Source organism: Drosophila virilis, chromosome 2 (genome assembly GCF_030788295.1).
Source record: "Drosophila virilis strain 15010-1051.87 chromosome 2, Dvir_AGI_RSII-ME, whole genome shotgun sequence".
Taxonomy (NCBI): domain Eukaryota; kingdom Metazoa; phylum Arthropoda; class Insecta; order Diptera; family Drosophilidae; genus Drosophila; species Drosophila virilis.
The window spans coordinates 3,981,851-4,009,694 of record NC_091544.1 but is presented as its reverse complement, the minus strand read 5'-3'; the positions used below and the strand labels follow the sequence as shown (position 1 = coordinate 4,009,694).

General features: G+C 43.6%; 4 protein-coding genes across 6 annotated transcripts; 3 read left to right on the top strand and 1 right to left on the bottom strand.

The window, feature by feature from the left end:
* The first annotated feature begins 1,054 nt into the window (after nucleotides 1-1,054).
* LOC6635076 (xaa-Pro aminopeptidase ApepP) lies at nucleotides 1,055-10,092 on the top strand. Of its 2 annotated transcripts, none has more exons than XM_002058686.4 (8): nucleotides 1,055-1,192; nucleotides 5,334-5,443; nucleotides 7,037-7,125; nucleotides 7,186-7,860; nucleotides 7,921-8,033; nucleotides 8,358-9,070; nucleotides 9,136-9,204; nucleotides 9,275-10,092. In XM_002058686.4, the coding sequence occupies exons 2-8, from the start codon at nucleotides 5,395-5,397 to the stop codon at nucleotides 9,691-9,693; spliced, it is 2,127 nt and encodes a 708-aa protein (XP_002058722.2). In that variant the 5' UTR covers nucleotides 1,055-1,192; nucleotides 5,334-5,394; the 3' UTR covers nucleotides 9,694-10,092. The 2 variants fall into 2 exon arrangements, with proteins under 2 accessions (XP_002058722.2, XP_015024815.1); XM_015169329.3 differs by lacking the exon at nucleotides 1,055-1,192 and adding an exon at nucleotides 1,203-1,376.
* A 997-nt stretch (nucleotides 10,093-11,089) lies between these two features.
* On the top strand, nucleotides 11,090-14,836 carry LOC6635075 (beta-mannosidase). The gene is made up of 10 exons (XM_002058685.3): nucleotides 11,090-11,317; nucleotides 11,571-11,717; nucleotides 11,780-12,296; nucleotides 12,495-12,582; nucleotides 12,638-12,812; nucleotides 12,873-12,983; nucleotides 13,044-13,529; nucleotides 13,591-14,222; nucleotides 14,284-14,466; nucleotides 14,528-14,836. Exons 1-10 carry the CDS (start codon nucleotides 11,200-11,202, stop codon nucleotides 14,798-14,800), a joined length of 2,730 nt encoding a protein of 909 aa, XP_002058721.1. The 5' UTR covers nucleotides 11,090-11,199; the 3' UTR covers nucleotides 14,801-14,836.
* Nucleotides 14,837-16,498: 1,662 nt separating this feature from the next.
* Nucleotides 16,499-20,768, top strand: beta-Man (beta-mannosidase). Its single transcript, XM_015169330.3, has 10 exons — nucleotides 16,499-16,590; nucleotides 16,670-16,849; nucleotides 17,011-17,157; nucleotides 17,212-17,725; nucleotides 17,782-17,866; nucleotides 17,930-18,218; nucleotides 18,697-19,176; nucleotides 19,230-19,651; nucleotides 19,713-20,093; nucleotides 20,425-20,768. Exons 2-10 carry the CDS (start codon nucleotides 16,714-16,716, stop codon nucleotides 20,689-20,691), a joined length of 2,721 nt encoding a protein of 906 aa, XP_015024816.1. The 5' UTR covers nucleotides 16,499-16,590; nucleotides 16,670-16,713; the 3' UTR covers nucleotides 20,692-20,768.
* LOC6634972 (uncharacterized) lies at nucleotides 20,689-27,324 on the bottom strand. Of its 2 annotated transcripts, none has more exons than XM_015169480.3 (2): nucleotides 27,166-27,324; nucleotides 20,689-21,974 (listed from the first exon to the last, which is right to left on the bottom strand). In XM_015169480.3, exon 2 carries the CDS (start codon nucleotides 21,957-21,959, stop codon nucleotides 20,808-20,810), a length of 1,152 nt encoding a protein of 383 aa, XP_015024966.1. In that variant the 5' UTR covers nucleotides 21,960-21,974; nucleotides 27,166-27,324; the 3' UTR covers nucleotides 20,689-20,807. The 2 variants fall into 2 exon arrangements, with proteins under 2 accessions (XP_015024966.1, XP_002058719.2); XM_002058683.4 differs by having other exon boundaries at nucleotides 20,689-21,971.
* Between the last annotated feature and the right edge of the window lie 520 nt (nucleotides 27,325-27,844).

Sequence of the window (27,844 nt, the reverse complement as noted above, 5' to 3'; positions counted from 1 at the left end):
ACAGTTCGATGCTGCCAACATAATAAATAGAAGCCGCGCATATTGAACAGTTCCATCCGCCATAAATATCGCCACCAATGAGCGAAGAGGAGAGTGGAGATGTGGAGAGAACAGGCGACGACGCTGTTTTGATTGAGTCTTCGCCGTTTGCCGTTCTTGTTGAAGTTTTCTGATGAGCTTAATGAGCTTAATGGGCGAAATGAATGGAAGTGCGCGCGCGCATCGGCAATGTGCCTATCGTGAAATAAACAAATTCATTTTGAGATTAAGAGTTTTCTGTTCGAATTTTGTTGATGTGATCTTATGCAATCGCCCGCACAGTGGTTGAATTATTTAATGGGCCAAAATTTTTTTTTGGTAAACAAATACTTTCGATTTCCTTGCTATCGACTTGATAATTGTCAATTTAAAAGCAATAAAATGTCAATTGACAGCATAATTTTCCGCAGTTTCAATTCTGTCGCTGGCAATTGCAAAACTCTTCAAAATAGTTGGAAGCCCAACCAATGTGGTTAGCTGTGTAGAGACAGCGAAATGTAAACCGCATAAAAAACTGACACACACATACCATATACAATAATAGTCAAGATTAAGTTGCACATACAAAGGGCACGCTACTGCAATGAATATACATGTGTGCATGTATGTATGCAACCACTGTGCTGCAGCCAAGAAGCGACGTGCTTTTTTTTTTTTCTACATTTTGCTTTTTAACCCATATCCCGCGCGGCGTCGACGCCAACGGCGTTGTCATTTGCTCGTCTAATGCGCGTCTGCCGCTAACCAAAGCTCTCGCTCACGCGCTGCTCGCTCGCGCGTTGGCCGTGGCGTTGTTGTTATTGCCCTTGCTCTCGCCTCTCTCTCTCTCTCTCTCTCTCCCACGGCTTTGTGCGTTCAAACTAAATTCTATTTGAAACGAATTAAATAGTGTATGCATGCATGCATGCGCGCGTTTGTGTGTGTCTGTGCGTGCGTGTGCGCGTGTGCGTGTGTGTGTGTGTGTGTCTTCATCTTTCACATTTGAAAGCACAGAAAATAGCAAACATGAAACATGTTGTTCAGTTTGCTTGTTGCTCTGCACGCGTGCGGTTCGCAATTGTCTTGTCGTTCTCTCACTCACTCTCTCTCTCTCTCTCTATCTCCCACTAAATTCTCCAATCGAAGCGAGCATATTCTGAAGAATCTACAAAAGGTAGAATATATTCGAAAATGCGGCTGCTATTTTAAACAGCTGTGCCAAGTTTGTGACATACGCGACGTATACGTATTTTTACCAAATTGCAGTTAAGCATTTCAAATGCACAGTGTATAACGTGTTTTGAACATTTTTCAAATATTATTTGGCATTCTTGCATGAAATTTGTCTGTGTTTCAAGGTGTGTGCAATTGTACGAAAACTCAAAGTACAAATTTCGAAATCTTTGAACGGAAAACATGAAAAATATAAAAAAAAAAGGAATTGTATTAGAAACGTTGCCGAAAAAAAAATACATTAGAGAAGCAACATTAATATATTTTTGCAAATATATTGGAAAAAAATGTATTAGAAATGGTTGCCAAAAACAATTCCAATATTTATATAAAAAGTTAATGTGAAACAAAAAAAAAAACGAATCGAACATGTTTGATTTTTGCTCAAAAACGATTTGGCTTATTCTCAATGTGTTCAACAGAATTTCTTTCTTTTTTGTGCTTTCAACAGCATAGTATAATTATTCTTATTTGCAATCTGCGAAATTTTCTTTTAACCCTTTTCGATATTGGCGAACAGTAAAGACCAAGTGAATTACCAACCAGAAGATATCCTGTAAAAGCATTTGGAAGAAATAAATGACTATTATATATTAAGTTTTTAAATGAATAAGCGTATTTTAAAGTAATTAATGAGTAATGAATAATGAGTAATGAGTAATGAGTAATGAGTAATGAGTAATGAGTAATTATAATTAATTTAACTTTTATAAACTCTGCAAATACGACTTTCTTTGTGCTTTTAAGTCTGATAAGGCATCTGTTGAGGCCCTATTTCAACAGACTTTATTTCTAGCATCTTACAGGGTATGCCAATGTGTTGCCTTTATTTTGAAACAAAAAGACAAACCTGCTGTTTTGTATACGAGCATATATACATAGCATATCCATTGTGAATTCATGTGTATGTAGCATATAATTAAATAAATAAATATGTATGCTATGTATATAAATTGTCTTGATTTTTGGCACAGTCTTGTCTAAGCTTTGCCAGTGTGAGTCACCTGTGTGCGTGTGTGTTCTTGGTCGCGGCCGCGACAGTGAAATGAGTTGAAATTGAAATTGAAAAGAAATGCATTTGATAAACAATGAGAAAAGAAAGCGAGAGCATAAAATGAACGGCATATGCGCAGCCTCCTTTCCTCCTCCTTTCCTGCGCTTCGTGTAAACAGAACATAAATTGTCTGCCTTGGTTTTTATTTGTTGGCCCGTTTGCGTTGCAGGTGTGTTCGGCAGGTATTTGTTCCTCTAGAGGGTATTCGAATTTTATAAGAAATGTGTTTCTTTTTTTTTTGGTACGTTTTATTTGGCGCTGGAAGCGCAGTTGAGTAACTAAGCGATTTGTTTTTTGAATTTTTCTGTTATTATGAAAACAACATAAATTTAGAATAGTTTGCTTGACTATATAAATCGATCTGAGAGATCGATTGAATGAGTGCTACGCCTCTCTAGAAGGACGTTCTGGTCGAAATTCCATTCGCTTTATGTAGCTTGTATTAACTTAGGGAAGATTATATACTAACTAGTATGTAACTTATAAGAATATGACATGTTTTAGGCATAGAAAGATATCTTTCATTTATCTGCTTGCTTCTAAAACTAATCTAAACAGTGCTCTCTCAGCCTTAGAAAGCTACGCTTCCAGTCCACATATCTGGCATTTATCTGTCTGCTGCTGTGACAAACATATCTCTCGCAGTCTTAATCTTATCAACTTGGAGTATCATAAGGTCTTTTTTTAAGGCGTCTTGACTAAGCTCAGCAATTTCGACCTTGACAAGACGCCTAAGAATCTATACTATGCTATGCTGTGGGAACAATCAGATTAAGAAGCAGATATTTCAATCTCTCTCCATTTTTTTACCTCATTCTAATTATTAGTATATATTTTTCTTAGTAACTTACTATGTTGCCATTCATATTAAGCTATCTTTAATCAAAGCAACTTTTTCTAACAAACTCCCCAACCGCTGCTCAGCTTAAGTCGTAGCATAACAGCTTTAAATATAAAAAGAATTTGAATTCCAAAAGAAAAATTAGTAACTAACTAACTAGTCAGGGCTGGCAGCCAGTTGGCAGTTGCCATTTGCCAGTTGGCGCATTTATCAAGGCTATTTTTTGTCTATTATTATATTATTGTTAACTTGGCAACTGTTTTGGCCTTTGTGTATATAACAAATATATGTTACAAATAAGTATATATGACATATGCACATAGTTGTATGTTAACTGGTTTTGTCGTCTTGGGCTGGCTGCCAAAGTCGAGCACATAATTGCCGAGCGGGGGCGTTGGGGCTTTCACATTTATGAAGTATTGCGCCCACAAATTATTTACAATTTGTTTTATTTATAATTAATAGCAAGTTCTCAATGGCCTTCAAATGCAATTGCTTTTCCATGTGGGCAGCCTCTGCTGTGAGGCGTGCCAATTGTGTAACAACAAACAAATAAAGTCCACAACATCGACAATTAAAATAAAATAACAATAATATAAAATAAAATAAATAAAAATGAAAATAAAAACGAGAAAGGAGGGCTATCTCCGGCACGCCGAAGATCTGATACCCTTGCAGACGCAACCTTTTCATAATTCTCATAGAGCTTTGACCGTATCTAAGAAGCACAGTGAAAATAGTTAACGCCGAGTTTGGTCTGGATTTCTTGATAAATAAAAAAGGTTGTTAATCAGAAACCTAATTTTCGATGGATCATTCCTATGGCAGCTATATGATATGGTAGTCCCATGTAAATAAGATCTTGCAAAACTGATGGGAGCATAGTGAAATCTTTAAATGCTGTGTTTAATCAAAATATCTTGAACAACAAAAAAGTTTTCCATACAAAAACTTAATTTTCGACCGATCGTTCCGATGGCAGCTATATGATAAAGTGGTCCGATCTTCATAGGATTTTGCATAAATATGGGCAGCATAGTTAAACTTATAAATACCGAGTTTGGTTCAGATATCTTGATAAACAAAAAAGTTGTTCATGCAAGCACCTAATTTACGTCCGATCATTGGCAGCTTATAACTGAGAAACAGACCTTTGATGTCGCCTGTTAATACTGATCAAGAATATATACACTTTATGGGATCGGAGATGTCTTCTTCTAAGCGACAAAGTTATAATACCCTGTGCGAGGGTATAATAATATTTCAATTCGTATTTTAAGATTATCTGATCAATTGCATAATTAAGGTTATCAAATTGTCAAATTGTCAAATTATTGCGAATATTTAATTAGTTTATTTATTATTTAACTTGCAATGTTTGGCACGCAAAGCGTATTAAGGCGTTCGGCAATTGAATCGCATTTGATAGGCATCAATCGGCATCAATCACTATCAATCAGCTTGCCAGGCAGCCGCTGATCGCGGCGCCGCCCTTTGAGCTGCTTTATATGGCACATGAAAACCTATTTCGGTTCCAAGTCAATGAATCACGCCGCGTGCTAACAAAATAAATAAATAACTACACACACACACACACACACATGTTCTGATATGCATAAACATAGAGCTTGGATGATTTCCCGAGCATGTTTAGTTTACCTTTACGCTTGATCAATTAGGAAAAACAATTAAAAGTTTTGTTAAACTGCCAAAACGAGAACTCGAAAGAACGGAAATTCCAGATACGAATATGGTCTGATATCATAGTTAATTTTGCATACACACACACACACACACACACACACACACACACTGGCACACACACTCCGGCCGGATGAGTTATGGCCACCTTTCAGGGAATTGATGTTGTCCGGCGACTGGCATATCAATTAGTAGAAAGCGCCGGGGCCCACGCCCAGACATTGTACTGCTCGGGCCACGCCCACTCTGCAAGGCAGCTAATTAAATGAGAGTGAAAAGTGAAAAGTGGAAAGAAAAGCGTAACAGCACAAACAAACAGTTTTTCCGGTCATTAACCGGCAAAGTGCAGCAGCGCCTAGACAAATGGCCATTAAAGATGCCCCGGGCCAACATTGCACTCCGTTTCCTGGCCATAGTTTGTGCTCTTTAATTGCAAGACCATTTGATTTGTTTACAAGTATTAAATTATTATTTTTTGTTTTGCAGCCCCAAAAAACAATTTTATGCTGTGCTCTTTGGGGAATCTTGAGTGCAAAAACAAACAACAATGACGACAGCCAAATGGATTGGGACTCGGATCTGCCACATCTTGCTGGGCAAGTACTTGTACTATTTAATGGTTCTTTACATCATTTTATGTTTTAGTTTTTGAGCAATATTTATGCAATATTTTCGCACATGGCCGGGCCACATAAACTTGAAATTAATGCGTTACACTAGCCACGCGGCCTTCGAGCCCGAAAAAAAAAGTGCGTCAGCAATAGAAACGCTTCGTCAATTTAGGCAGAATTTCTATATTTATAAAAAACATATCCAAGTTCCACAAGCACAGCATACATTATTTTCCATACACATACGCATATTTCTATTTAATCTAAGCAACTAATTCGGTATATATGAATATGCGCCCATTAACAAGAAAATGAATTTCAAATAATTCCACTTAAAAAATGTTTAAAAGAAAAAATTAAAGGAAAATACAGCGAAAGGCAAATACACTTATTAATACATTTCTTATCTTATTATTTTTATTAGTATTAGGATGAGTATTAGTATTAGTATTAGTATTAGTATTAGTATTAGTATTAGTATTAGTATTAGTATTAGTATTAGTATTAGTATTAGTATTAGTATTAGTATTAGTATTAGTATTAGTATTAGTATTAGTATTAGTATTAGTATTAGTATTAGTATTAGTATTAGTATTAGTATTAGTATTAGTATTAGTATTAGTATTAGTATTAGTATTAGTATTAGTATTAGTATTAGTATTAGTATTAGTATTAGTATAAGTATTAGTATTAGTATTAGTATTAGTATTAGTATTAGTATTAGTATTAGTATTAGTATTAGTATTAGTATTAGTATTAGTATTAGTATTAGTATTAGTATTAGTATTAGTATTAGTATAATATAACAAACCTAGCAACTTTACATATTTTAATATGCAACATTTTCTTTATGGCAAATTATGTTAAGATTTAAAGGGCTTTCTTAACAACTAAGAAAACAAGCAAATTAAGCATATTGTACAATTTTATATGGAAATTGTTTGCAATCCTTTTGGCGTCTATTGACCTCAACTACACATGTTCATGTGAATTCCAAACATTATGGCCAAGTTTTTATACCTCTTCAGCATGCGTTTAATAATAGAAATCGAGGCCCAAAATGTCTGTGGGAGGTGGCCATAAATCAATCCATTCTGCATAAGTATGCTATGGCAGAAGGAGAAGACTTCAGTTGACAAATCGCTCGGCCAACATTTTGGCAATGAAACAGCCGTCGTTCACTTGTCACAGCGGAAGTCTTGCCATGGTAATTGTTGGGCCTCTTGGGGATGTTGAGCTTCCATTGAAGCCCCCACACGCTGTGCAGTTGACATTACGCATACGCAGCGTGGCCGCTGCGTGACTCAGCCGGGCAGCAGCAGGTGGACGCAGCGCAGTTGAAATTGAAATTAATTTCAGTTTATACTTTGCCGCGACATTTCACTTGGCCAAAAATAAACATTCGACTATTTGGCGAGCGTGGGAAACTGTGACGCACTTGTTGCTATTCTTGGCCAATTTATTGTTGCCTATTAAGAGATATGCGAAATATGCACAAACAAATGACAACAATTATAATATTATTTATCAACATGCTCGTAACGTATTTAACACAATTTTTATACACCTGTTCAATAGTTTTGTGCGTTGCCGTTGCCGTTGCCGTTGCCGCAGAGATGCCCGGCGGCTATCGTCGCGAGATTTGCCAGTACCGCAAGGGCAGACAGGTGCGTAATGGCCACCCACTGGCATCTCCATCAATCCTAATGAGCTGTTGTTTATTGCAGATGCAGCCGACGAGCGCGTATCGCAGCCGCTTGCTGGCAATGCGAGAGCAGATGTTGATACGCGCCACGCTGGAGGGCCCGGAGATTTATGGCTATATACTGCCCTCCACGGATGAGCATCTGAATCAGGAGGTGGCGACACGCGATCAGCGTCTGCTCTATCTCAGCGGCTATACGGGCAATCGGGCCGTGGCGGCCGTTACGCAGGGCGGCGCCGCCATTTGGCTGGAGCATCGCTTTGTGCAGCAGGCGGACGGGGAGCTGGACTGCGATTGGCAGATCTATTTGGCGGGCGGCAATGTCAGCCTGGCCGACTGGCTGGCCGGCCAGCTGCATATGAACAAGCGCATCGGAGCCGATCCGCAGCTGGTGCCGCATCATCTGTGGATCACCTGGGAGCGTCAGCTGGCCGACAAGTTTCTCAAGCTGATCAAGATCAATAGCAATCTGGTCGATATGATTTGGGATGCGGAACGACCCGAGCCACCAAAGGATCAGGTCATACAAGTGCAAACGCTCGACTTTGCGGGCGAAAAGTGGGAGGACAAGGTGAACGAGCTGCGCCGGCGTCTGGCCCATCTGGGCTGCGATGCCATGATTGTCACCTCGCTAACGGAGATCGCCTACTTACTCAATATTCGGGGCACAGATATTCCCTACACGCCAGTTGTCAAGGTGGGCTCTCAACATGCGATCAACCGAGTACTTTATTTATGACCATGTGCTTCTCTTTAGTCCTTTGCCATTGTCAGCCAGGAGGAGATTTTCTTCTATGTGGATCACGGCAAGATCAGTCTGGGCATCGATCTGCATCTGCGCACCGACTGCTACAACGAGAACTGCGTCAAGTAAGTGAAGCCCCCTTTATTGTTTCAGTTTATATCGAGCGATGGTCCAAAGAGCTTAACGATCCGTACAAGACATATATCTAATCTCGGTATGTTGGAAGGGAGTTGAGTGTTCCATCGGAATTCATCCGAATAAATAAAATGCTCTAAAATTATCAGCAGTAATTTTTAGCAAATATGAGAATCGCATAGAAAGGCGAGCTTTATAACAATGTGCTCAAATCAATAAGAACCCAAGGTTATTTACCTCCTTAAAATCAAATTTTGTGTACTTTTTAGTAACTTTTGAAATAAAAAACATTTGATAAACCTTATTCTTTGCAGGATTAAGAAGTACAAGCAAATTTGGAGCGATATACGAACCTATGTGCAGGTCTGGAAGCGTGTGCTGGTGCCGGGGCCCTGCGTCCAGGAGCCGGGCGCCTCGGAGGCCATTTACTCGGCCGTGCCCGCCAAGAATGTTGTGGAGCACATCTCGCCCATTATCTTTATGCGCGCCCAGAAGAACTCCGAGGAGCAGGAGGGCATGCGCATGGCCCATATACGCGATGGCGCCGCCATATGCGAGGCAATGAGCAATCTGGAGACCAGATTCTACACGGAACAATGGACCGAGGAGAAGATCAAGTACGAGCTGGAGCTGTGGCGTCTCTCCCAGATCCATGCCAAGGGCCTGTCGCTGCGCACCGTGGTCGCCTACGGCGAGCACTCGGCCCTGCCCTACTACATATCCAGCAATGTGACCAACATCGAGGTCTCCGACCAGAGTCTGCTGGTCATCGAATCCGGCGGCCAGTATCTGGAGGGCACCACCGACGTGTCGCGCACCTTCATTTTCGGCGAGCCCACGCGCGACATGAAGCGTGCCTATACGGCCGTGCTGGCCGGCATTCTGCACATCTCGGATCTGATATTTCCCGCCTCGGTGAAACCATCCGGGCTGGACAGTGTGGTGCGCGCCAAGGTCTGGCACGAGATGACCGACTATCCGCAGGCAACCGGACACGGCATTGGCGCCTACGGCTCCGTCGAGGAGCGTAAGTGTAGCAAGAATGGATTTTAATCCCCGATAGATTTGACTGCCTCGTTGTTTTGTTTACAGCTCCCATCTCGGTGGCCTATGGCCAGAACAGCAGCTTCCACTTCAAGCAGGGCTACTTCTTCTCCAGCGGTAAGCGGCTGGAATACCTTCTCTTACCTGAGCCTCTCTCTCTAATCAATCTCTCTGCTCCCTGCTCTAGAGTCCGGCTTCTATAAGCGCGACGATTACGGCGTGCGCATCAAGAATGTGCTGGAGGTGTTGGACACGGGCAAAACGACGACCAGCGGCGAGCACTTTTTAGCATTCCAATCGGTCACCCTGGTGCCCTACGAGCCGAAACTGATCGATGGCTCCATGCTGAGCTCCGACGAGAAGCGCATGCTTAACAAATACAATGCCAAGATACGCAAACAAATTGGCGACGAGCTCAAGAGACTCGGCAACATGAAGGCCTTCTACTGGATGATGAACAAGACGCGACACATACGCGAATATCTGCCCGAGGATGAGTATCGTGCCGCAATGGGCGGCACCTGCCCTAGCCACGCCCATCTGCCATTGCTGGCCCTGACGCTGATGATTCTGTTGGCCTTCATCCAGATCGAGTGGCATCCATAGACGAGATCTAGATAAGTGTGTGCGTGTGTGTGTGTGTGTGTGTGTGTGTGAGTGTGTGCGTGTGTAATTAGTTTTAGTTAGCAATGCAAATTAATCGAAGAGAGAATCTGGGACTAACAATTAAGCAATAAATACCATTATTAACTGTTGCTCGGCTCGATCCTTGAATTCCATCCGCATCCGCATCCGCAGCCTGTTGCTCTACTTAAACCAATGCGAATACGTAATTAAACTGTATAAAATTACTTAACTACAATTAAATTACCAAAAATATATCTGTTAATTTTCGTATATTAATATATAAACAATATCTATCTTAGTTAAGAGATAACGCTGTATATTTTTCTAAATGTGATTAAACGTTAAATTTATCGAAGAAATACGAAAATTAATTTAAGCTCTTTGAGCCTAGACGACATTTTATATAAGAAATTTACAAATACTGTTAACATCTCAGCTAAAACCATGTCTTATGCATTGAAACAAGTCCTAAAGTTGTTTTATAAAAATTCTTGGAAATGGATTTGAACCCGTAATTTTATCCACCAAATATTAGATTTCCATTTGCACTTACGGGTTGAATTCCACCCAAATGTGTGGAAAAATCGTGAAAAATTCATTTCAATTCAAATCTTTCTCGGGGGAAAGTGCGATTCTAACATTTTGATTGGTGAAGTTTTAAGTTTTTGGCAAGCTCGGGGGTATACACGCTATTATCCTATACCGACTATGAGATACCCTGAACCCTCTTCTTCCAACATCAAATGCATATATATATTCTATTTTAGAAGCTATGTGTCAAGTTTGGTAAATCTAGCTCTTATTATTTTCCAAATCTGCCCAAAAAACAGGATATCGATATCGATTTTTATCGATTGCTTGGAAACGGAGTAAGTTATCGATTATCGGAAACAAACTCGATCTGCGCGGGAACTAGGAGCACCTACATCTAAAATGTCTCTAGCCTTGCGTTCATACATACGGACGGACGGACGGACGGACAGATGGACATGGCTTGATCGACTCAGCTATTGATGCTGATCAAGAATATATATACTTTATGGGGTCGGAGATGCTTCCTTCTGCCTGTTACATACATTTGGATTGTGCAGAAATACAATATACCCTTATAACCATTTTTAATGGGTTCAGGGTATAAAAATATGTATTTTAAGGCGATTTAGACTTGGACACGGGTTAGCTGATAGTCATAAAATGGGAGATTTGTGAATGCCAGCGATGCATTAGCCACCTCGATTTGTCCACCTGTCGAGAGCTTGCGCTGTGGTTAGATGATTTTGGAGCTAATTTCACCACAGCCAATCGGGCTGATAAGCCGGGCCATAAGTGGGTCGGAAAGTTTGTAGAGCGTGCCGATTGTTCAGTTATTAAAGTGATTCCGACTCGATACATTGTGCTCGAAAAAATTACTGAAGTGATAAGATTTAATAACAACAACAGGGCATATACGAAAAGATGTCAATAGACTGAGAACATAGAGAGAACATGTTGAGAATTATAAGCGTGTGCCTGATATTTTTACTCGTGCTGCCGCAATTGAATGCGAAAAAGGTGCGAGTCGATGAGTTGACCAAGGGCTGGTCCCTGAGGGAGGCCAATTCCAGTGAGTATTCGACTTATGCCTGATGAGTAATAAGTAGGTAAATACAATTGATTTGCCTTATTGCCAAATATTGAATTTTCGCACAGTCCCCGGCCTCCCCCAGGCATTCAGATAAGATAAGATAAAGTATCTGACGTCTGCTTCGATTTGTTGCTATCAGAATTTGTGGCAATTAATTGGTTGTAAATTTCTTTAACTGCAAGCTCCGTGATTTGACAATGTTTACCAAGCGATTCCTTGCTTCACCTTTCAGCAATCCAATTTAGCGTGACCAAAATACCATCCGGCGTCTATACGGCTCTCGCGGATGAGCACGGCGATCTGCTGGACGCGGGCAACGATATCAACCTGCGCTGGATTGCCAACAGGACGTGGATCTACAGCACCGATTTTGAAATAGGTTTGACCAGGTTACTCGACTGGCTTTTGCCTGAACTTTTGAAAATTCCCAACTATTTTCAGCTGACGAATTGGGTCTGGACAGCTTGGTGAATCTGACCTTCCATGGCATCGATACGATCGCCAAGATCTGGTTAAATGGCGAACTCTTGGGTGAGACCGACAACATGTTCGTCCGGTACTCCTATTCGGTCGGTCATTTGGTGCGCTTCAGTCCACTTCAAAATCAGCTCGAAGTGGAGATACTCTCGCCCCTGGAGGAGGCGAATGCACGTGCCCAACAGCTGGAGGCGAAGGGCAACAGCGCACCGCCCAGCTGCCCCTCATCCCGCGGCGATGTGGTCTGTCATCACAACATGTTGCGCAAGATGCAGATGAGCTTCGGCGGCGAATGGAATCCCGTGGCACTGTCATCCGGCCTCTGGAAGCCGGTTACCCTGGAATACTATACGGCTGCGATACTACGAGATGTGGATGTGGCCATCAATCGCAATGATACCCATTGGACAATGGACTGTCGTGCCTTTCTCAACACACCCGACTCGGAGAGTTTCTATGCCCAACTTGTGGTCTATGCCAGGTGAGAAGTGCTCGATAGACAGTCGGGCTAGCTTAGAGTTCAGCCATGTGTCCTGGAATAAGTAGGATAAGTGTTAGGATCACCATTAATCCGATGAAAGTATAGACTCATGACTTCGCAAATCCAACCGCCTTTTGTTAATTCAATATATTCTTACATCAGCTAATGGATATTCCTCCTCTTACCTTCTTCCACTAGCGAACTCTTGGATGAGCCTTTTGTCGTGGAGCAAAAGCAGCTGGGCCATGCCTCAGCCACGCTGGAGTTTCAGGTGCACATACCCAAAGTACGTAGCCCACATGTCCTGCAGAGGCTTTCAGCTAATCATTCACAATGCTTAGGCGCGAGTCAAGCTCTGGTGGCCAAATGGTTATGGGGCACAGCAGCTGTATCCCGTGCTCTTCAGCCTGAAGAGCTATCGCAGCGAGACGGGGCCCGAGTTGAGCTCGCGCACGGATTCGCAGAAGCTGCTGCACATTGGCTTTCGCACCATCGAGCTGGTGGAGGACAAGGATGGTGGGTAGACCTTTAATCCACTCTTCTGTCAAAGATCTTAACCGCCTTGTGCCATTTCAGAGCGTGGTCGAACCTTTTATTTCCGTGTCAACGGACATCCGATCTTCATGAAGGGCGCCAACTATGTGCCGGCTCACACCTTGCCCGAGTTGTCTGCGGATTCGGATACGAGTGAGTAGCTGGCTTCCTTAAAAATCCATGATACTAGCTAATCAATTGATTTCTGGACAGTTAAACATCTGTTGAAGTCCGCCCAGAGAGCCAACATGAACATGATTCGCGTCTGGGGCGGCGGGCTCTATGAGTCGGACACCTTCTACAGCCTGGCGGACTCCTATGGCCTGCTGGTGTGGCAGGACATGACCTACACGAAGGCAACCTATCCCATTGATGAGGAGCGCATGGCCTCCATGCGTCTGGAGACGGTGCAGAACGCCCAACGACTCGCCTATCATGCCAGCCTGGCTCTGATTGTGACCAACAACGAGATCGAGTTGTATCTGGTGAAGAATCGCACGGACTTTGGCACGGATGCCAAGCGCCTGGAGGACGAATATAAGCTGCTCTTCGTGGGCAATCTGTGTGCGGAGCTAAACATAATCTCTCGGAATGACTTTAGCCCGCGTCCAGGTCCCATGATCTCCACGCCCTCCCTGGGCATAACAGAGTCGGGCAAAGAGCTGGCCAAGGATCCGCAGAGTCCGGATTTTGGCGACGGTGGGTAATATTGTCTTTACTCTGTTCACATTGATATATTAATTGCCCCATCTGGTCACAGTTCACATCTACGAGGACGAAAGGGACGCGCTCTCGCAGAGCACTTACCCGCAGGCTCGTTTTATTTCCGAGTTCGGCTCTGGCAGTCTGCCCATGCGCTCCTCCTGGCAGCGTCTGCTGGGCACAGACACAAGCGAGGAGTCCCTGGCGGCACTTATACGCCAGCGCCAGCATAATTCCAAAGGCTTTATACCACTCTTACGGCAAATAGCCTACCAGCTGCCGTTTACGCTGCAAAACTGGGAGGACAACATCGACGAATTCATCTACTTCAGCCAGGTGTCGCAGGCCATGTCCACCAAAATGGCCATCGATCTGTTCCGGAGCCGGCGTGGAGATTACCAGACCATGGGCGCACTCATCTGGCAGCTAAACGATGTGTGGGTGGCGCCCACCTGGTCCTGCATTGATTTCCATGGCAACTACAAGCTGGTCTACTACTGGGCCAGGGATTTCCTGGCGCCCATCAATATCATTGCGCTCTACAACGAACCCAACGATCAGCTCAATATAACTGTCACGCGCGAGGACTATATGGAAACTGCCGATATGCAGCTCTATAATATATTCATCAATACGTTTCTGTGGAATGATATCTTCTCCAAGAAAGTCATCGCAAGAGCCATTGGCCTGGTAGGATTAACCATCCAGCTATCTATATATCTGTAGTAATATCTTGAACTATAATTTGCAGCGCGAAAGTTCCATAGACCAGCTGAACATACCCCTGGACTCTGTTTTGTACGAGGCACATGCCAAGCAGGAAATCTTTCTGGAAATTCTCCTAAAGGATCAAGATGATCAGGTTGTTGCACAAAACTATTTCTATCCCGTGGCCATTAAGCACATTGTTGGCATGAAGGATCCCGAACTGCGGGTAAGTGCTTCAGTTGTCCAATAGCTGTTCCCCAATTAAAGGGTATTCCCCTTGAAAATAGCTTGAGGTGGTGGGCATCGACTGCAGCACCACATCCTCGCCCTATGCCAATAGCTTCAGTATCCGAATTACGGTTAAGTATCCGGCTCTGTTCGTCTACTTGGAGCTGACCGATCCGGAATATGCCAATCAAAGGCATACCTTCTCCATGAATGGCTTTACACAGACCGTGCCGCGGCAAAATGTCTACTTGGAGTTCGAAAACGATTCGACTTGCCTAAAACTCACGTCGGAGCACATCGGCGTAAAGACCATGAATCAGTATATGCTTTGAGTTAATAAATGACAATATATCAATATATATATTAAATCATGCATATTGTAGCATAGTATATTGAAATAAACAGGGTATTACTTGGGTTGCATCAGAGATTCGAAATAAATTGAATGCAGACCCGAGAATCTCACAAAGTCTAAATTTACCCCACAAAAAGTTGCTTAACTCTTGTGCTATAGATAGAGTTCATGTTCATTTTGAAATTGTGGTTTTTTTTCGAAATTTGTAAATGTTATTTTAACAGTATTTTGCCAAGCGTACGTATCGCCTGGAAGATACTTTTACGATAGTAGCATCTATTGTTGAATGCGGATCATATATTTATATCTAAAATCAAAATCGATATTGACAGCACCTTTCCCTCTATATATCTATTTAACACACTTATTTTCTAAAGGTGAAGATAAGAAACATTTAAAAATAATTGCAAATAATTGGGATAAGGAAAGTTCTTTGGCTAATGTCAGACCCAGGTAAAAGCTCCGTATCGGAGAATATTCCTTATCAATGGCATTTCTTTATTATGAATATTATTGACATAATCTAAAAAAAAAAATTATGAAAAAATTTGCTTCCCGGTTATCTCAGTATATTTGTCAACCCATGGACTCCATTCTAATAACAAACAAGTAAGAGGTTCCAGTCGGGAGCTCCCGACTAGGGGATACACTGAAGCCTCTTCTTCCAACATCAAATGCATATATACATTCTAAATTATTATTTACCTTATTACCTCTTATTATTTACCAAAATTGCCCAAAAAACAGGATATCGATATCGATTTGTATCGATTGCTTGGAAACGGAGTAAGTTATCGATTATCGGAAACAAACTCGATCTGCGCGGGCATTAGGAGCACCTACATCTAATTTCCAGTCTCTAGCTCTTATAGGTTCTGAGATCCTTGCGTTCATACATACGGACAGACAGACACGGGTATAAAAAACAAGAGAGAAGAGCACGCCGAAGATTGTATACCCTTGCGGACATTTAACCTTTGCCTGGAAAGCAGAATATTTTGACATGCAAAAACTTAATATTTATCAGATTGTTCTTATAGTGCTATATAGTATAGTAATGCGATATTGATAAGATTTGATTCATCGGGAAGCTAAAGATATCTTGATAAACAAATAAGTTTTCAATACAAAATTTTAATTTTCGATCGATCGCTCCTATGACAGCTATATGATATATAAGTTCGATCCATCTATACGAAAAAATCATTTGAGACGTGGAAAGTGCGATTCCAAGACTTTTTTGGTGAAGATTTAAGATTTTACGATTTGCTGTAATTTATTGTGAAAGCTATATAAGAACTTAATGAATATTTGCTTTAGCGTTTTGCTTAATTTCACCCGAAACAGTGGTAAATTGGCGGAAAACATTTGCATTAAAATTTTATTTGTTTACCGTTCGATAAGCCTAAAGCACATTTTCAATAATCTTTGCGAGAATATATTTGATACGTGCCACGGGCAAGGTCGGGCAATGCCCGCTAGCAATAAATAAACGTACTAGGTACGCAAAATTTTGTTGGCTAGTGTTATCAGCACACACTATCGCTCCCCCTCTCTCTCTCTCTCTCTCTCTCTGTCTGTGTGGTATTCTCTCTCTCTGACTGTTTACGCTCTGAACAGAAGCCGATCTCTAGCATATGCCGGCCGTCCAAGTCGGTTATCATCAGTCCATTTGCGGCCCTTCCCGATGCCAGACGCATCAATTTTTGCAGCTCGGAACGGAACGAAGAGTACGGAAAAAGGGGGCTCGCGCGGGCACGAATTTTGGTGGGTAGCGTGTTTGTGTTTTACTATGTATAATTATTTTTTTTTATTAATTGTTTATTTGTTTGTTGACGTCGCGAAGAAGTTAGACTAAATAATTTGCAGCAATTTTTGCGCAAAGCAAAAATGAATAAGAAATTTTATGACCGTTTGCTGGGACTTGGACTGGTGCTGGGCGTGCTGCTGGTGGGCCGGGTGGAGGGCGATGCCGTCGAAGTAATTGAGCTGGGCAGCAATTGGAGTTTATCTAATCAGAATAGCTGTAAGTATTCGCAAAACTTTTGGGCAACAGGGCGACCAAAAGCTTGAAGATTGTCGCTTATCGCAGCGTGTTTTTTTTTTGCTCGCCTGTCAATTGCATTATCGGCTCAGGTGAAACACCTGAATTAACCTGTCTAAAGTGCGCCAAAATTCGTGTTGCAGCCTTTACGCGTTTGCTTAATCTGACGCTGCCCTCGGGCATATACAGCGCCTTTCCCGGCCTATTGCCCAATGTGCTGGAGTCCTACAACGATGTGAATCTCCGCTGGATGGCCTACGACAATTGGACGTACATCAATGAGTTCAAGTGTGAGTGCAGCTACCCTTGGAGTCCTCCATAATCTATAGTCGAAATTCGTGCAGTTGATGTGGAGCACTATAAGCGCGTGCGCAGCTTTAATCTGACGTTCCATGGCATCGACACCGTGGCCGAGATCCGGCTGAATCGCCAGCTCCTGGGACGCACGGACAACATGTTTGTGCGCTATTCGTACGATGTGACTAAGCTGCTGGAGCAGGAGAATGTGCTCGAGGTGGAGATCACATCGCCCGTATGGGCAGCACTGGCCCGGGCCAGGGCATTGAGCGCGGCGGATCGCAGCGTGCCACCGGACTGTCCGCCGGAACGCTATCATGGCGAATGCCATGTCAATATGCTGCGCAAGATGCAGGCTAGCTTTGCCTGGGACTGGGGACCGGCGGTGCCGTCGATGGGTCTGTGGAAGAGCGTGCAGCTGGAGATGTACGAGGTGGCCCTACTCCGTGATGTCGATGTGGACATTAGCCGCAACGAGACACACTGGAACATGCACATCAGCTGCTACATGGACGCCCTGGGCAAAGAGAACTTCAATGCCCAGCTAATCTTCTATGCCGTGTAAGTAGACCTTGACATAATCACACACATGATCTCTGATCCCAATGTGCCTGCAGCGAGCTACTCAATCAGACGGTGGTCATTTCGCAGCCCGTCAGCCACTTGTCGCCGGTAATTGTCTTTGATCAGGCCGTGCCAATTGTGAGTAACGTCCGCTAATTGAGCTGATTGGCAACGATGTCAAGTGCACGCCTTGTTTTCCAGGCGGACGTCGTGCCCTGGTGGCCCAATGGCTATGGCCAGCAGAAGCTCTATCCGCTGCACTTTACCCTTAACGCCTGGCTGGGCGCCACCGGGCCGGAGCTGCGGGCCAAGACCAAGTCGCAGAAGTCGCTGCGCGTTGGCTTTCGCACATTGGAGCTGGTGGAGCGTCCAGCTCCGGATGGCAGAGGCAACACTTTTCTCTTTCGCGTCAACGGACTGGAGATCTTCATGAAGGGCAGCAATTATATACCATCCCACATATTGCCAGAGAATCAGACCGCCGAAAGTGGTCAGTATGATAGTCGAGTTAGCTCTTCATACCCTTCCAGAGGGTATTATGATTTTGTCGTGAATTGTGTAACGCATAGAAGCAGACTTCTCCGAGCCCATAAAAGCATTTATATATTCTTCTAGCCGAGTCGGATCGGACCACTATATATTCTACAAGAACCTACAGCTATATTGTAGTTTCTAGTGGGTTCTTGTATGAACAACTTTTTTGTTTATCAAGATATCGTTATGATCGGCATTAACTATTTACCCTTATGAAAAAGTTGTGCCTGCAAGGGTATTAATTCTTCGACGTGCTTCTTTCTCATTTTTCTATTGACAACACAATTAAGATTCGAGGTCTGCCTATATGTATGTGAGATAGTTTTTAGCTGATCGGTTCATTTTAATTGATCAGTCAGTCAGTCAGTCAGTCAGTCAGTCAGTCAGTCAGTCAATCAGTTTTATATATAGACATATTGTTTACATTTTTGCAGTTGGATATCTGCTGGAATCGGCGAAGGAGGCGCACATGAATATGATACGCGTGTGGGGTGGAGGTGTTTATGAATCGGACTTCTTCTACGATAAGGCCGACAGCCTGGGCATACTCATTTGGCAGGATATGATGTTCGCCTGCGCCATGTACCCGACGACACCCGAGTTTCTCGCCTCGGTGGGCGAAGAGGTGCGACAGAATGCGAAGCGACTGTCGCATCACGCAAGTATTGCAATCTTTGCGGCCAACAATGAGAATGAGGCAGCTCTTGTGCAGAATTGGTATCATACGTTGGCGGACTTGGATCGGTTCAAGGCCGAATACCGGGAGCTGTATCTGGGCCATGTTGTACACGAGCTGAAGCTTGTGTCGCACAGCGGGCGACCCGAGCCGCTGGTGTCCTCGCCATCAAATGGCAAGGCCAGCGAGAAGGACAACTACATCTCGGAGAATCCGCAGGATGAGCACAATGGCGACGGTAAGACTCATCAAATGCTTGATGCACGAATCCCAAATATTTGCCGCTTCTAGTGCACTTCTACGACTACTTCAAGGATGCCTGGGATCCGAATACCTACCCACGTCCGCGCTTTGCCAGCGAGTACGGCATCCAATCCCTGCCCGGCGCCTATGCCTGGGAGCGCAGCAAAGGAGTTGGCGTCGAGCTGACCGAGCTGATGGGCCATCGGCAGCATCATCCGCTGGCCATGGTGCCCATCACGACGCAATTGTTCCAGCACTTGCCGCTGCCGCTGCCCGAGGACAAGGACTACAATCAGGCGCTGATCTACTTCAGTCAAATCTCCCATGCCATGGCCACCAAGGTGGAGACGGAGCTGTATCGCAGCCTGCGCGACACGTCCCACAATACCATGGGCGCACTCTACTGGCAGCTGAACGATGTCTGGGTGGCGCCCTCCTGGTCCGGCATCGATTTCTATGGCAACTGGAAGGTGGGTCACGATCAGCTGAAGTACCTTCAATGCATGCTAAACCTGTCCTTTGTTCCTGCAGCTGCTGCACTATTGGGCACGCGACTTTCTGGCTCCGATTGCCATCGTGGCGCTCTTCGATAAGCCCACGGGCTTGCTCGAGATATCGCTGGTGTGTGACGAACCGCGCGTGGATACATCTCAACTGACCGTCGTTGGCAACATTCATCTGTGGTCGCAGCTGATGCCGCGCCAGTCCAGAAACTGGACGGCCACCCTGCGCCCCAACGGCGTGCAGTACGACAAAGTTATTCCCATAAAGGATTGGCTGCAGGGCGAATTCAATGAGCACAATGCCTACTTTGAGTTCCAGCTGCGTCGCGATCAGACCTTAATCTCCCGCACCTATTTCTTTCCCAGCAGCATTGCCAGTGCTGTGGGCATCGCCGATCCGGAGCTGGAGGTGAGTGGACTCCGTCTCACTTGAGCTAACATCAGCTACACTTAACCTTATTATACACTTGCAGAGGGTATTTTAGTTTTGTCAGCAAATATGTAACATCTCCATCTCCATCTCCATCTATTCCACCTGTCCGTCCGTCTGCCTGCCCGTCTATCGGCTTCTATGCAAACTAGTCTCTCAGTTCTTAAGTTCTTACAAAAAACACCAAAGTTAAGGTAGAAGACATTTTCCATAGGATGTGTTAGGAAGTGAAGAAAAACGTGGAGGAGGAGGAGGAGGAAGCTTGCAAGTTGTTTTGTCAATAATGAAAATATCTTTGAATCTTGCCCAGTTCGACATCTCATCGAAGACCTGCGTGGACACCACAAGCGGCAAACGGAACAGCATCAGCATCACGATCACCGTGAAGCGTCCGGCTGTGTTTGTTTACCTGGAGCTGCAGATGGCGTATAGGTACAAGCTATCCGAGAATGGTTACATGCAGACGACGCCCGTGCATGTGGTGCATGCGACGATCGAATCGAGTTCCTGCATTCGCATATGGCGCAAGGCGAACGTTAAGATCTGGACCGTGAATCAGTTCATGCGCCAGGCGTAGGGGATATACATATTTAATTTTAATGCAACATATATAAATAACTTAACAAATCAATAAATGTAATGGAAATATTTAAATACACATATGTGAAGTAGGAAGGCGGCTTGCCAACGAGCCTATCTGTCGAAGCTGGGCATCTGGACGCGCGGCGGCGTGTAGCCCTCGGGATATGGCACCAGCTGATTGTTGAGTACGCGCGCATTGCGCCAGGTCTTCACCCGATCCTCGGCCGTGTCTGGTACGCGTACACCCTCGATTAGTGTCACCGCCGGCCCATCTACAACACTGTGCGTGCTCTGGCCAATGGGATTGCGATGCGCATTGCTTGGCGCTGGTGTTCGGCGCGTGGGCGTGGCCACGCCCGCACTGGCCGTTACCACCACGGAGTGCGGCATGTAGCTGACATACTTGGATTTCGGCGGCAAGGAGTTGTAGTTGTGCTTGGTGATCAGATTCTGTGGCGGACGCGAGCCCCGCCCACCGCCATTTCCATTCCCTGGATAGGCGCGTGCATCGCGGCTGTAATAATCCGTCTGCTCGGAGCCGGCGTACTGCTGATCGCTGGGAAAGCTGATGGGTCTGCCCTCGGCCTGGCGCAGCACGCGCGGCTGTGCCTCGACGGTATCAGCATAGGTATACGGCTGCCACTGGCGTTCCATGGCCAGCGAGTAGTTGTTGTTGTTGTTGCTGCGCGCCGTCGGCTGCGCCTGGAAGTAGATCGGCTGCCAGGCGGGGCCGCTGCCCAACTGGCGTCCCGTGCGCAGCGTCTGCTGCTCCAGCGCCTTGCTCTGCGCCTTGGCCAGCTGCAGCTGTATGAACTTGGCCTGGCGCTGCTCCGCCTCCGCCTTGCGCTGACGATAATCCTGCTGCTGCTGGGCCAGTTCGCTCTGCTTCAGCAGCGCCGGCGTATGCTCGAAGATCAGCTGCCGGGCAGCCGGATTGGCATTGCTTCTGGCCTGGCCGGAAGCCGGCCGCTTGACATCGGAGCTGCGCACGAAAAAGGAGCCGGCGGCCTCCTCGGCACGCGCCTTGCGGCTATTCCTGCCCACCAAGATCTCCACATTCTCGCCCTGACTGGACTTGACGTTCACCACACGCACCTTCGACGGATCCAGATTGCGTCCGAAGCGCAGCTCGGTGCGCAGCAGCGACGGCTTGCCCGTTGCCTGCCCATGCTCATTGCCATTGCCCTCGGCCACGCCCATCAGGAGCGCAGCATAGACTATCAAAGCCGCCGCAGTCATCCTTGACGTCGTCGCTGTTGCCATCTCTTGGTGCGTCTGCTGTGAAATTGACGCAAAATTGATGCCAAATTAGTGAGAGTTAATTATATAGAAATTTAGGTGTGGAATGGGATGGCTGAGCAAGTGCAGCCAGTCATAAGTTTCGCAATTCTTCAACAACTTTTGTTGCTATGATAATTTTATTGTCAGCGAGTTCAACCAAGAGCTGTAAATGAACTCCGTGCGGGCTTTATTTATCAGTCCCTAAACTCTTCTGGGCATAGTATAATAATTTAATAATAATAATTGATTAGTAAACCGAAACGTGTAAAGATTACGCAACAATTATGATAACATTTGGTTAAGACAGCTTTCTACTTAAAAAAATTAATAATTTTTTATCCCAAAAAAAGATAAATTGTAATCAAATCTTTTACAGCCGATTAATTATTTTGTAATACATTCAAAGGGCGTTTTCCGATCCGATTAGTGTCGTGAGAAAAACACAGTATAAAGCCTTCGACTTAATTTGTTACTTAAATAAAACAATAAATCATCAGCTAAAGTTTTACTTCTGCCTGCCAGAGGCAGGTGGGAAAAGCCCTTATGCAATTTGTGAACTTAGCAGATCAAGCAGATCAAAAGGTCTCAATCAAAAAATATTTCCAAGATTTTTGAAAAGATAGATCAACACATTAATATAATCATTTTGTCTCAAAATATGCAACGAATCTAAGTAGACATCCATAAAGTGTATACATATTATATGTTCCGAGTTCATGTCCAAGTCGGACGATTGCACAATATGTACATTATTCTATATAAATTGCATTGATTAAAATATTTGTTCTAAATGTAAAACACACTTGGCTTACACAATATACTCACAGATCTCAGCTGAAACAAGCCTGACTATATACATTATATATACAGATACAAAATATATATAGTCAAAATCTTATCAACAATAATCTATTTTATCATATAGCTGACATGTGAACAATCGGGCGATAAACGGACTTTTTGCATGAAAACATTAATGTATTGCTAATGCATTAATTCATATAATACATCTGGCTAATGTATTAATATCACAAACCTAGTCATTGCTGAAAAAGCATTTTATCTTTACTTTACCGAAGCTTTTCCGTTTCAATCAAATTGTTTTTAAATAATTTTTTGCATATATTAATCATTTCCAAAACCCATTGCCATTGCAAGTAAGAGAGAAAGGGTATATATAAAGCTGTACAGCTTTCTGTGTATGTTGAAATGAAAGAAGCTGATTGCAGGGTATCACCTAGTTGGGCACACTCAACTAGCGCACTTTTACTTGTCCTTGTTAGACTTTAGGCGGATCTTGTGGCGGCTCTTTTTTTTGTGTTTTCACACCGGTTAATTAGCCCGGCCGACTCGTGTTGTTGTACTTTTTAACAGCTCGTTGGATTTCGGCTCATTATTGCCGGCCGTGTTGCTCTTAATTTAATTATTGACAACCAGCCAAGCAGCCAACCAGACTGAGTGCATCTTCGTACGATTTTTTATTGCACTTACTGTGTGCGTGTGTGTGAGAGTGTGTGTGTGTGTGTGTGTGTGTGTGTGTGCTGGGCTCAGAAAGCGAAACAGCGATTAAAAAACTGCAATGCTTAACTTTCGTTTGTGGCATGAGGAAATCGTCGGTTGCCTTTTGCCGCAGCCAGCATTCAGCGACAATTTCCGACTGTTTGCAAATGCCACGCCCCATTCGTGATTTGTCAAACGTTGACACTGAAGCTGATTTGCAGCGCTCGAGCAGCTGATATCGCCAAAGCCAGACCCTGGAGTCGCGCGACTCAGTCTGGAAGCACATTATGCCTCAATGGAGGCCAGGCTGCTTTTGCACCTGGAGCAGCCTTCAGCTAAACAGTTGTCAAATAGGAAAACGTTGCACAAGCTTTTAGCTTGCCTCCGCACACGCTTATCTAAAACAGGAAGTGCCCCTTTCGTGAAGTACATTTCAATTATGTTAAAAAGGCTCGCAAAACGACTTCTCTCTATAAAAAAAAATATACAATAATAATCAATGCATTTGTCATATTTGGCGTGAGAAACTGTGCTCAAATATAAACTTTGATAATGGAAAAAAAATTAGGAATATTATCTATGCATACAGAATAAGATTGGGAACAGTTTATTGACCCGATATCTAATTAAAACAACCGTCAGTAAACACAAAGTAGTCACAAAATATTTGTTAAATTTCGATTGTCACAAACAAATATTTAATCTACGTTTATTTCAAAGATAACGTTCTTTATTGAACAATATTAATTAGGTGCGTTTCAGAACTCAGCTTGATGGATAATAGTTGTTTACGATATAGAGGCAGATCATGTTGATATAACATTTACGATATAGGTAACATTTACGATATAAATAACATTTATTTTACATGTAAAGGGCATGCAAATTTCTCATTTTTGGAAAAAATATATAAACAAAATTAGAGACAGGAGGATCTAAATCTACCTATAACAACTGATCAAGCCTAATCGAGCAATATATAATATATAATAATTTCGTATCAGTTGTATATCAATATCACGCATAAATTACTCCTTCTATTCGAAATTTTAACGAGCCTCTGGTCTGCTCTGATCTGATTAATGTTGACCCGCCATCCCACCTTGCGGGCGTAACCGCCAATCAATGTGACAGGTAAGTACGTATTTAAGTATTTGATGGCCGAGTCACAGGACCATTTATTGCAATTTGCGTTTGATCAATTGAAGTTTGGCCTATTGATTGGCTGCATAATTGGGCTGAATGAACTGCGATATTACGCATACGCCGCGTACTGCTGCCAACGAGTCGCTAATGAGTGAAAATCTATCGACAAAATGAGCAAAACAATTAAGCGAATTGTAAATTGTGAATTGTAAATTGTGAATTGCAATTTCAATAAATGCGCACGGCAAAGTTCACGGCACGACCACGACTCGGCCAATCTGGGTAACCGCCACATTGGTGCTGGCCCAGCTCGTGGCCCAAACTCTCTGCGACTCGCCGACTTGCCGACTTTCACTTTCAACTCAAGCTCGGCGGCGGCGACGCGGCTGAGTGCACCGCGCTCCCAGCTGAACTTTTTGTTGTTATGAAATCGTCGCAATCATCGCGCGCTCACACTGTAACAACAACAACAACAACAACAATAACAAAAACACGTTTTACTTTTTGCACAACAACAACAGAAGAAAAACCAAACAGAAAAATAACAATAATAATAAAAAAAAAAAGAAGTCAACGCTTGCTATTGAGCGCTTGGTCTCTTTTTCTTTAAGCCTTTCTTAAGTCTTGGCCAGAGTTTTTAGGCCGCTGGCCGCCAACAGCTGCGTCGACGCCAGCAGCGACGCCAGCGATCGCGGCTTCAATGTCACGGCGCAGTCGCGGCCGGCGGCGACGTCGTCGCTTTTTGAAGCTTTGCCGTTGCGTCTTCGTAGCGTCAGTTTTTTGTTTTTTTTTTCGGCCACTTTTGTTCAATGAAAATTACATCATTTCAAGTTTTGGAGCGAAGCGAGGCAGGAAATGCGACTGAAACAATTTATCAGCGGCTGGTCAGCGTCAAAATCGGTGTCATAGCCCTGCGGGTTTTGCTTCGAAGTGCCGATGTTGAAACGTAAACTGCAATTATTATTATGTATGTGCAATTTGTTTAAGTTGTAAATATGTCTGTTGTGTCTATGTGGGTTTTTTTTTTTTCTGCTCTCCGAACTAACATGACTAACTTGCCGCTGCTACTAGTCAAATAAATAATAAAAAAAAAAAAAAACAAAACAAAAAATAGGCTGCAACCACAAACGTTTATCATTTACATACAAGAGACATCGAGCCGCGACAGGCGGCGCACATTTAATGATGGGCTTTCTCACACTCAAGGCGTGCCATTTGCCATTAACTGGGTATTACGTTTAGCGCAACAAGCAATTGAGCGCAATTGCGGGCAACTGTGATACAAAACAAAATAAAATAGCCGGCGAGATGTTCATTGACTCTTGACAGCTTCTAGCGTTTCGGGCGAAAGAAACTCTCACTTTTCTGGCAACGGCAGCTCTTCTAGGGCCGCGCGTCCGCTTGTCAGTTTGTCAATCAAACAAACGCTGGCAACGCTGCGCGCATTTTCAATTGATCTGGCAACAATGGCTGCATTCAAATTACGCATACGCCCTCACACATAGGCAGCAGCGACTTCCTCGTCTCCTTTGTCGCTTCATTCGCGCTGCATTCGCTGCATCTAAAGCAGAGTTGCTTTGATATCATTGGAGGTGGAGCCCAAAATCGAACTACCGTTGCTTATTGTTATCAGCGATTGTTGTAATGTTTCTATGCTATGTTGTTGTTGTCATGTGCAAAATGCAAATGTACTCGTGCGGTTAATGTAATTTATTGTTGTTGTTATTGTTGTTGCTGATGTTTGCCGGCGTTGTATTAATTTCACTTTTACTTTTTATGATTAACATTTCCCACCCAAAAGTGAGAAACTTTACATGATTTTTATTTTTTTTTTTTTTTCTGTTATGTTTTTTTCATTTAAACATATTTGTACTTTTTGTTGTTAGTGCGGCTATGAAATGTGAAATTTGAAAGATCGTAAAGTTTAAAGATGCTGTAGCCCTTGCTGGTCTCTTGACTGGCCTTTTCTTAAAATTAATGCTTTTTACTTATGTCTGTTGTTTTTTTCTTTTTTGCCAACATCTTTAATTACACGTGCTTGTTACTCAGCATTGGCAGGCACTTTCCGGCTTAGCATTGGCTTGGTGTATGTATCCGCATCTATTTTTGGCTGCTGGATTTTTGCGCCCAAGTGTCGCAACTGAAAGTGAAACTTTTTTACTTTCGGACATATTTGATGTCTGCCAAGCCAAAGCACCGTGGGCTTGATGGATACAAGTTTGACACACTTGAAATATTATCTACAAGCATACAGCTACTGCCACATGCCATGATCCCACGCACAAATTGCTTGGGCCGAGACCCTTTCATATCAAAAGCCATCAATGTCATGGAAAATATCTTGTAACAAAACTTTTCTAAATACTTTTTCAATAGCTCAGAGAGTGTGTTTTGACAGCCAGGCCAGCAATTGATCTTAGATTCGAAGACGTATTTAGTGTTCTTTTTATTAGTATATAAATTATTGAAAAAAGAAAACAATTTTAAAGTCTCTCCTTAAATAAAGTGGACTAAGTACCATCAAAAAGCAACAACAACTCACATTATAATTTTGATGCTCGAATTGAAATCGGGTCTGTTAACTAGTCCAATATTTGCGGCTCCTTAACAGGCAGCAACAGACAGCGGCTTTTAAATTGTATCTTTTGCTCGACGAACACGAACAGACGAAATGTGCGACAGATCGCAACGCGAACCGAAATACAACTGAACGCAAATGAAAAACTTTTGCTAACAAGTAAAAAAGCATCGAGCTGGAAAACGGCAGAAGAAGAAAAAAAAAGTAAAATTATTATGCATACATACACACAAGCATGTGTGCACATGTCTGTAACTATATGTGTGTTTGGAGGCCGACACCACCAGCAACGACGCCGCAGCAGCAGCAGCGCAGCAGCAGAAGCAGCAGCAGCAGCAGCCAACAAACGCAGCGAAGGCAACGCTGCTATTGGCAACGGTAACATACACGCACACAAACACACACACACGACGTCGGCAGCGGCAACAGCTGGCCAAAGAGACTGAGTCGCAGACAAGGGACTCAGACGGCGCTTGCACACAAACAAGAGCTGAGCAGCAAATATGTAGCGTAGCCAGCGGGGGAAGGGCTAGCGACGGACCAAAAGCTATGCCAAAAAAAAAAACAACAGCAAATGCGGCCAAAATCGGCGAACAATTGCGCAATTGCAAGAGCAGCCACAACAAAGACACAAAAAAGCGAC

What these genes read in the sequence shown, in the direction of transcription:
- LOC6635076 (XM_002058686.4), top strand. Translation starts at nt 5,395, where the DNA reads ATGACGACAGCCAAATGGATTGGGACTCGGATCTGCCACATCTTGCTG. An exon ending in AGTACCGCAAGGGCAGACAG is followed by an intron (nt 7,126 to 7,185) that starts GTGCGTAATGGC and finishes TGTTTATTGCAG; the next exon opens with ATGCAGCCGACGAGCGCGTA. An exon ending in CTACGGCTCCGTCGAGGAGC is followed by an intron (nt 9,071 to 9,135) that starts GTAAGTGTAGCA and finishes TTTTGTTTACAG; the next exon opens with CTCCCATCTCGGTGGCCTAT.
- LOC6635075 (XM_002058685.3), top strand. Translation starts at nt 11,200, where the DNA reads ATGTTGAGAATTATAAGCGTGTGCCTGATATTTTTACTCGTGCTGCCG. An exon ending in CAGCACCGATTTTGAAATAG is followed by an intron (nt 11,718 to 11,779) that starts GTTTGACCAGGT and finishes AACTATTTTCAG; the next exon opens with CTGACGAATTGGGTCTGGAC. An exon ending in TGAAGGATCCCGAACTGCGG is followed by an intron (nt 14,467 to 14,527) that starts GTAAGTGCTTCA and finishes CCTTGAAAATAG; the next exon opens with CTTGAGGTGGTGGGCATCGA.
- beta-Man (XM_015169330.3), top strand. Translation starts at nt 16,714, where the DNA reads ATGAATAAGAAATTTTATGACCGTTTGCTGGGACTTGGACTGGTGCTG. An exon ending in TTTATCTAATCAGAATAGCT is followed by an intron (nt 16,850 to 17,010) that starts GTAAGTATTCGC and finishes TTCGTGTTGCAG; the next exon opens with CCTTTACGCGTTTGCTTAAT. An exon ending in GGATGAGCACAATGGCGACG is followed by an intron (nt 19,177 to 19,229) that starts GTAAGACTCATC and finishes TGCCGCTTCTAG; the next exon opens with TGCACTTCTACGACTACTTC.
- LOC6634972 (XM_015169480.3), bottom strand. Translation starts at nt 21,959, where the DNA reads ATGGCAACAGCGACGACGTCAAGGATGACTGCGGCGGCTTTGATAGTC.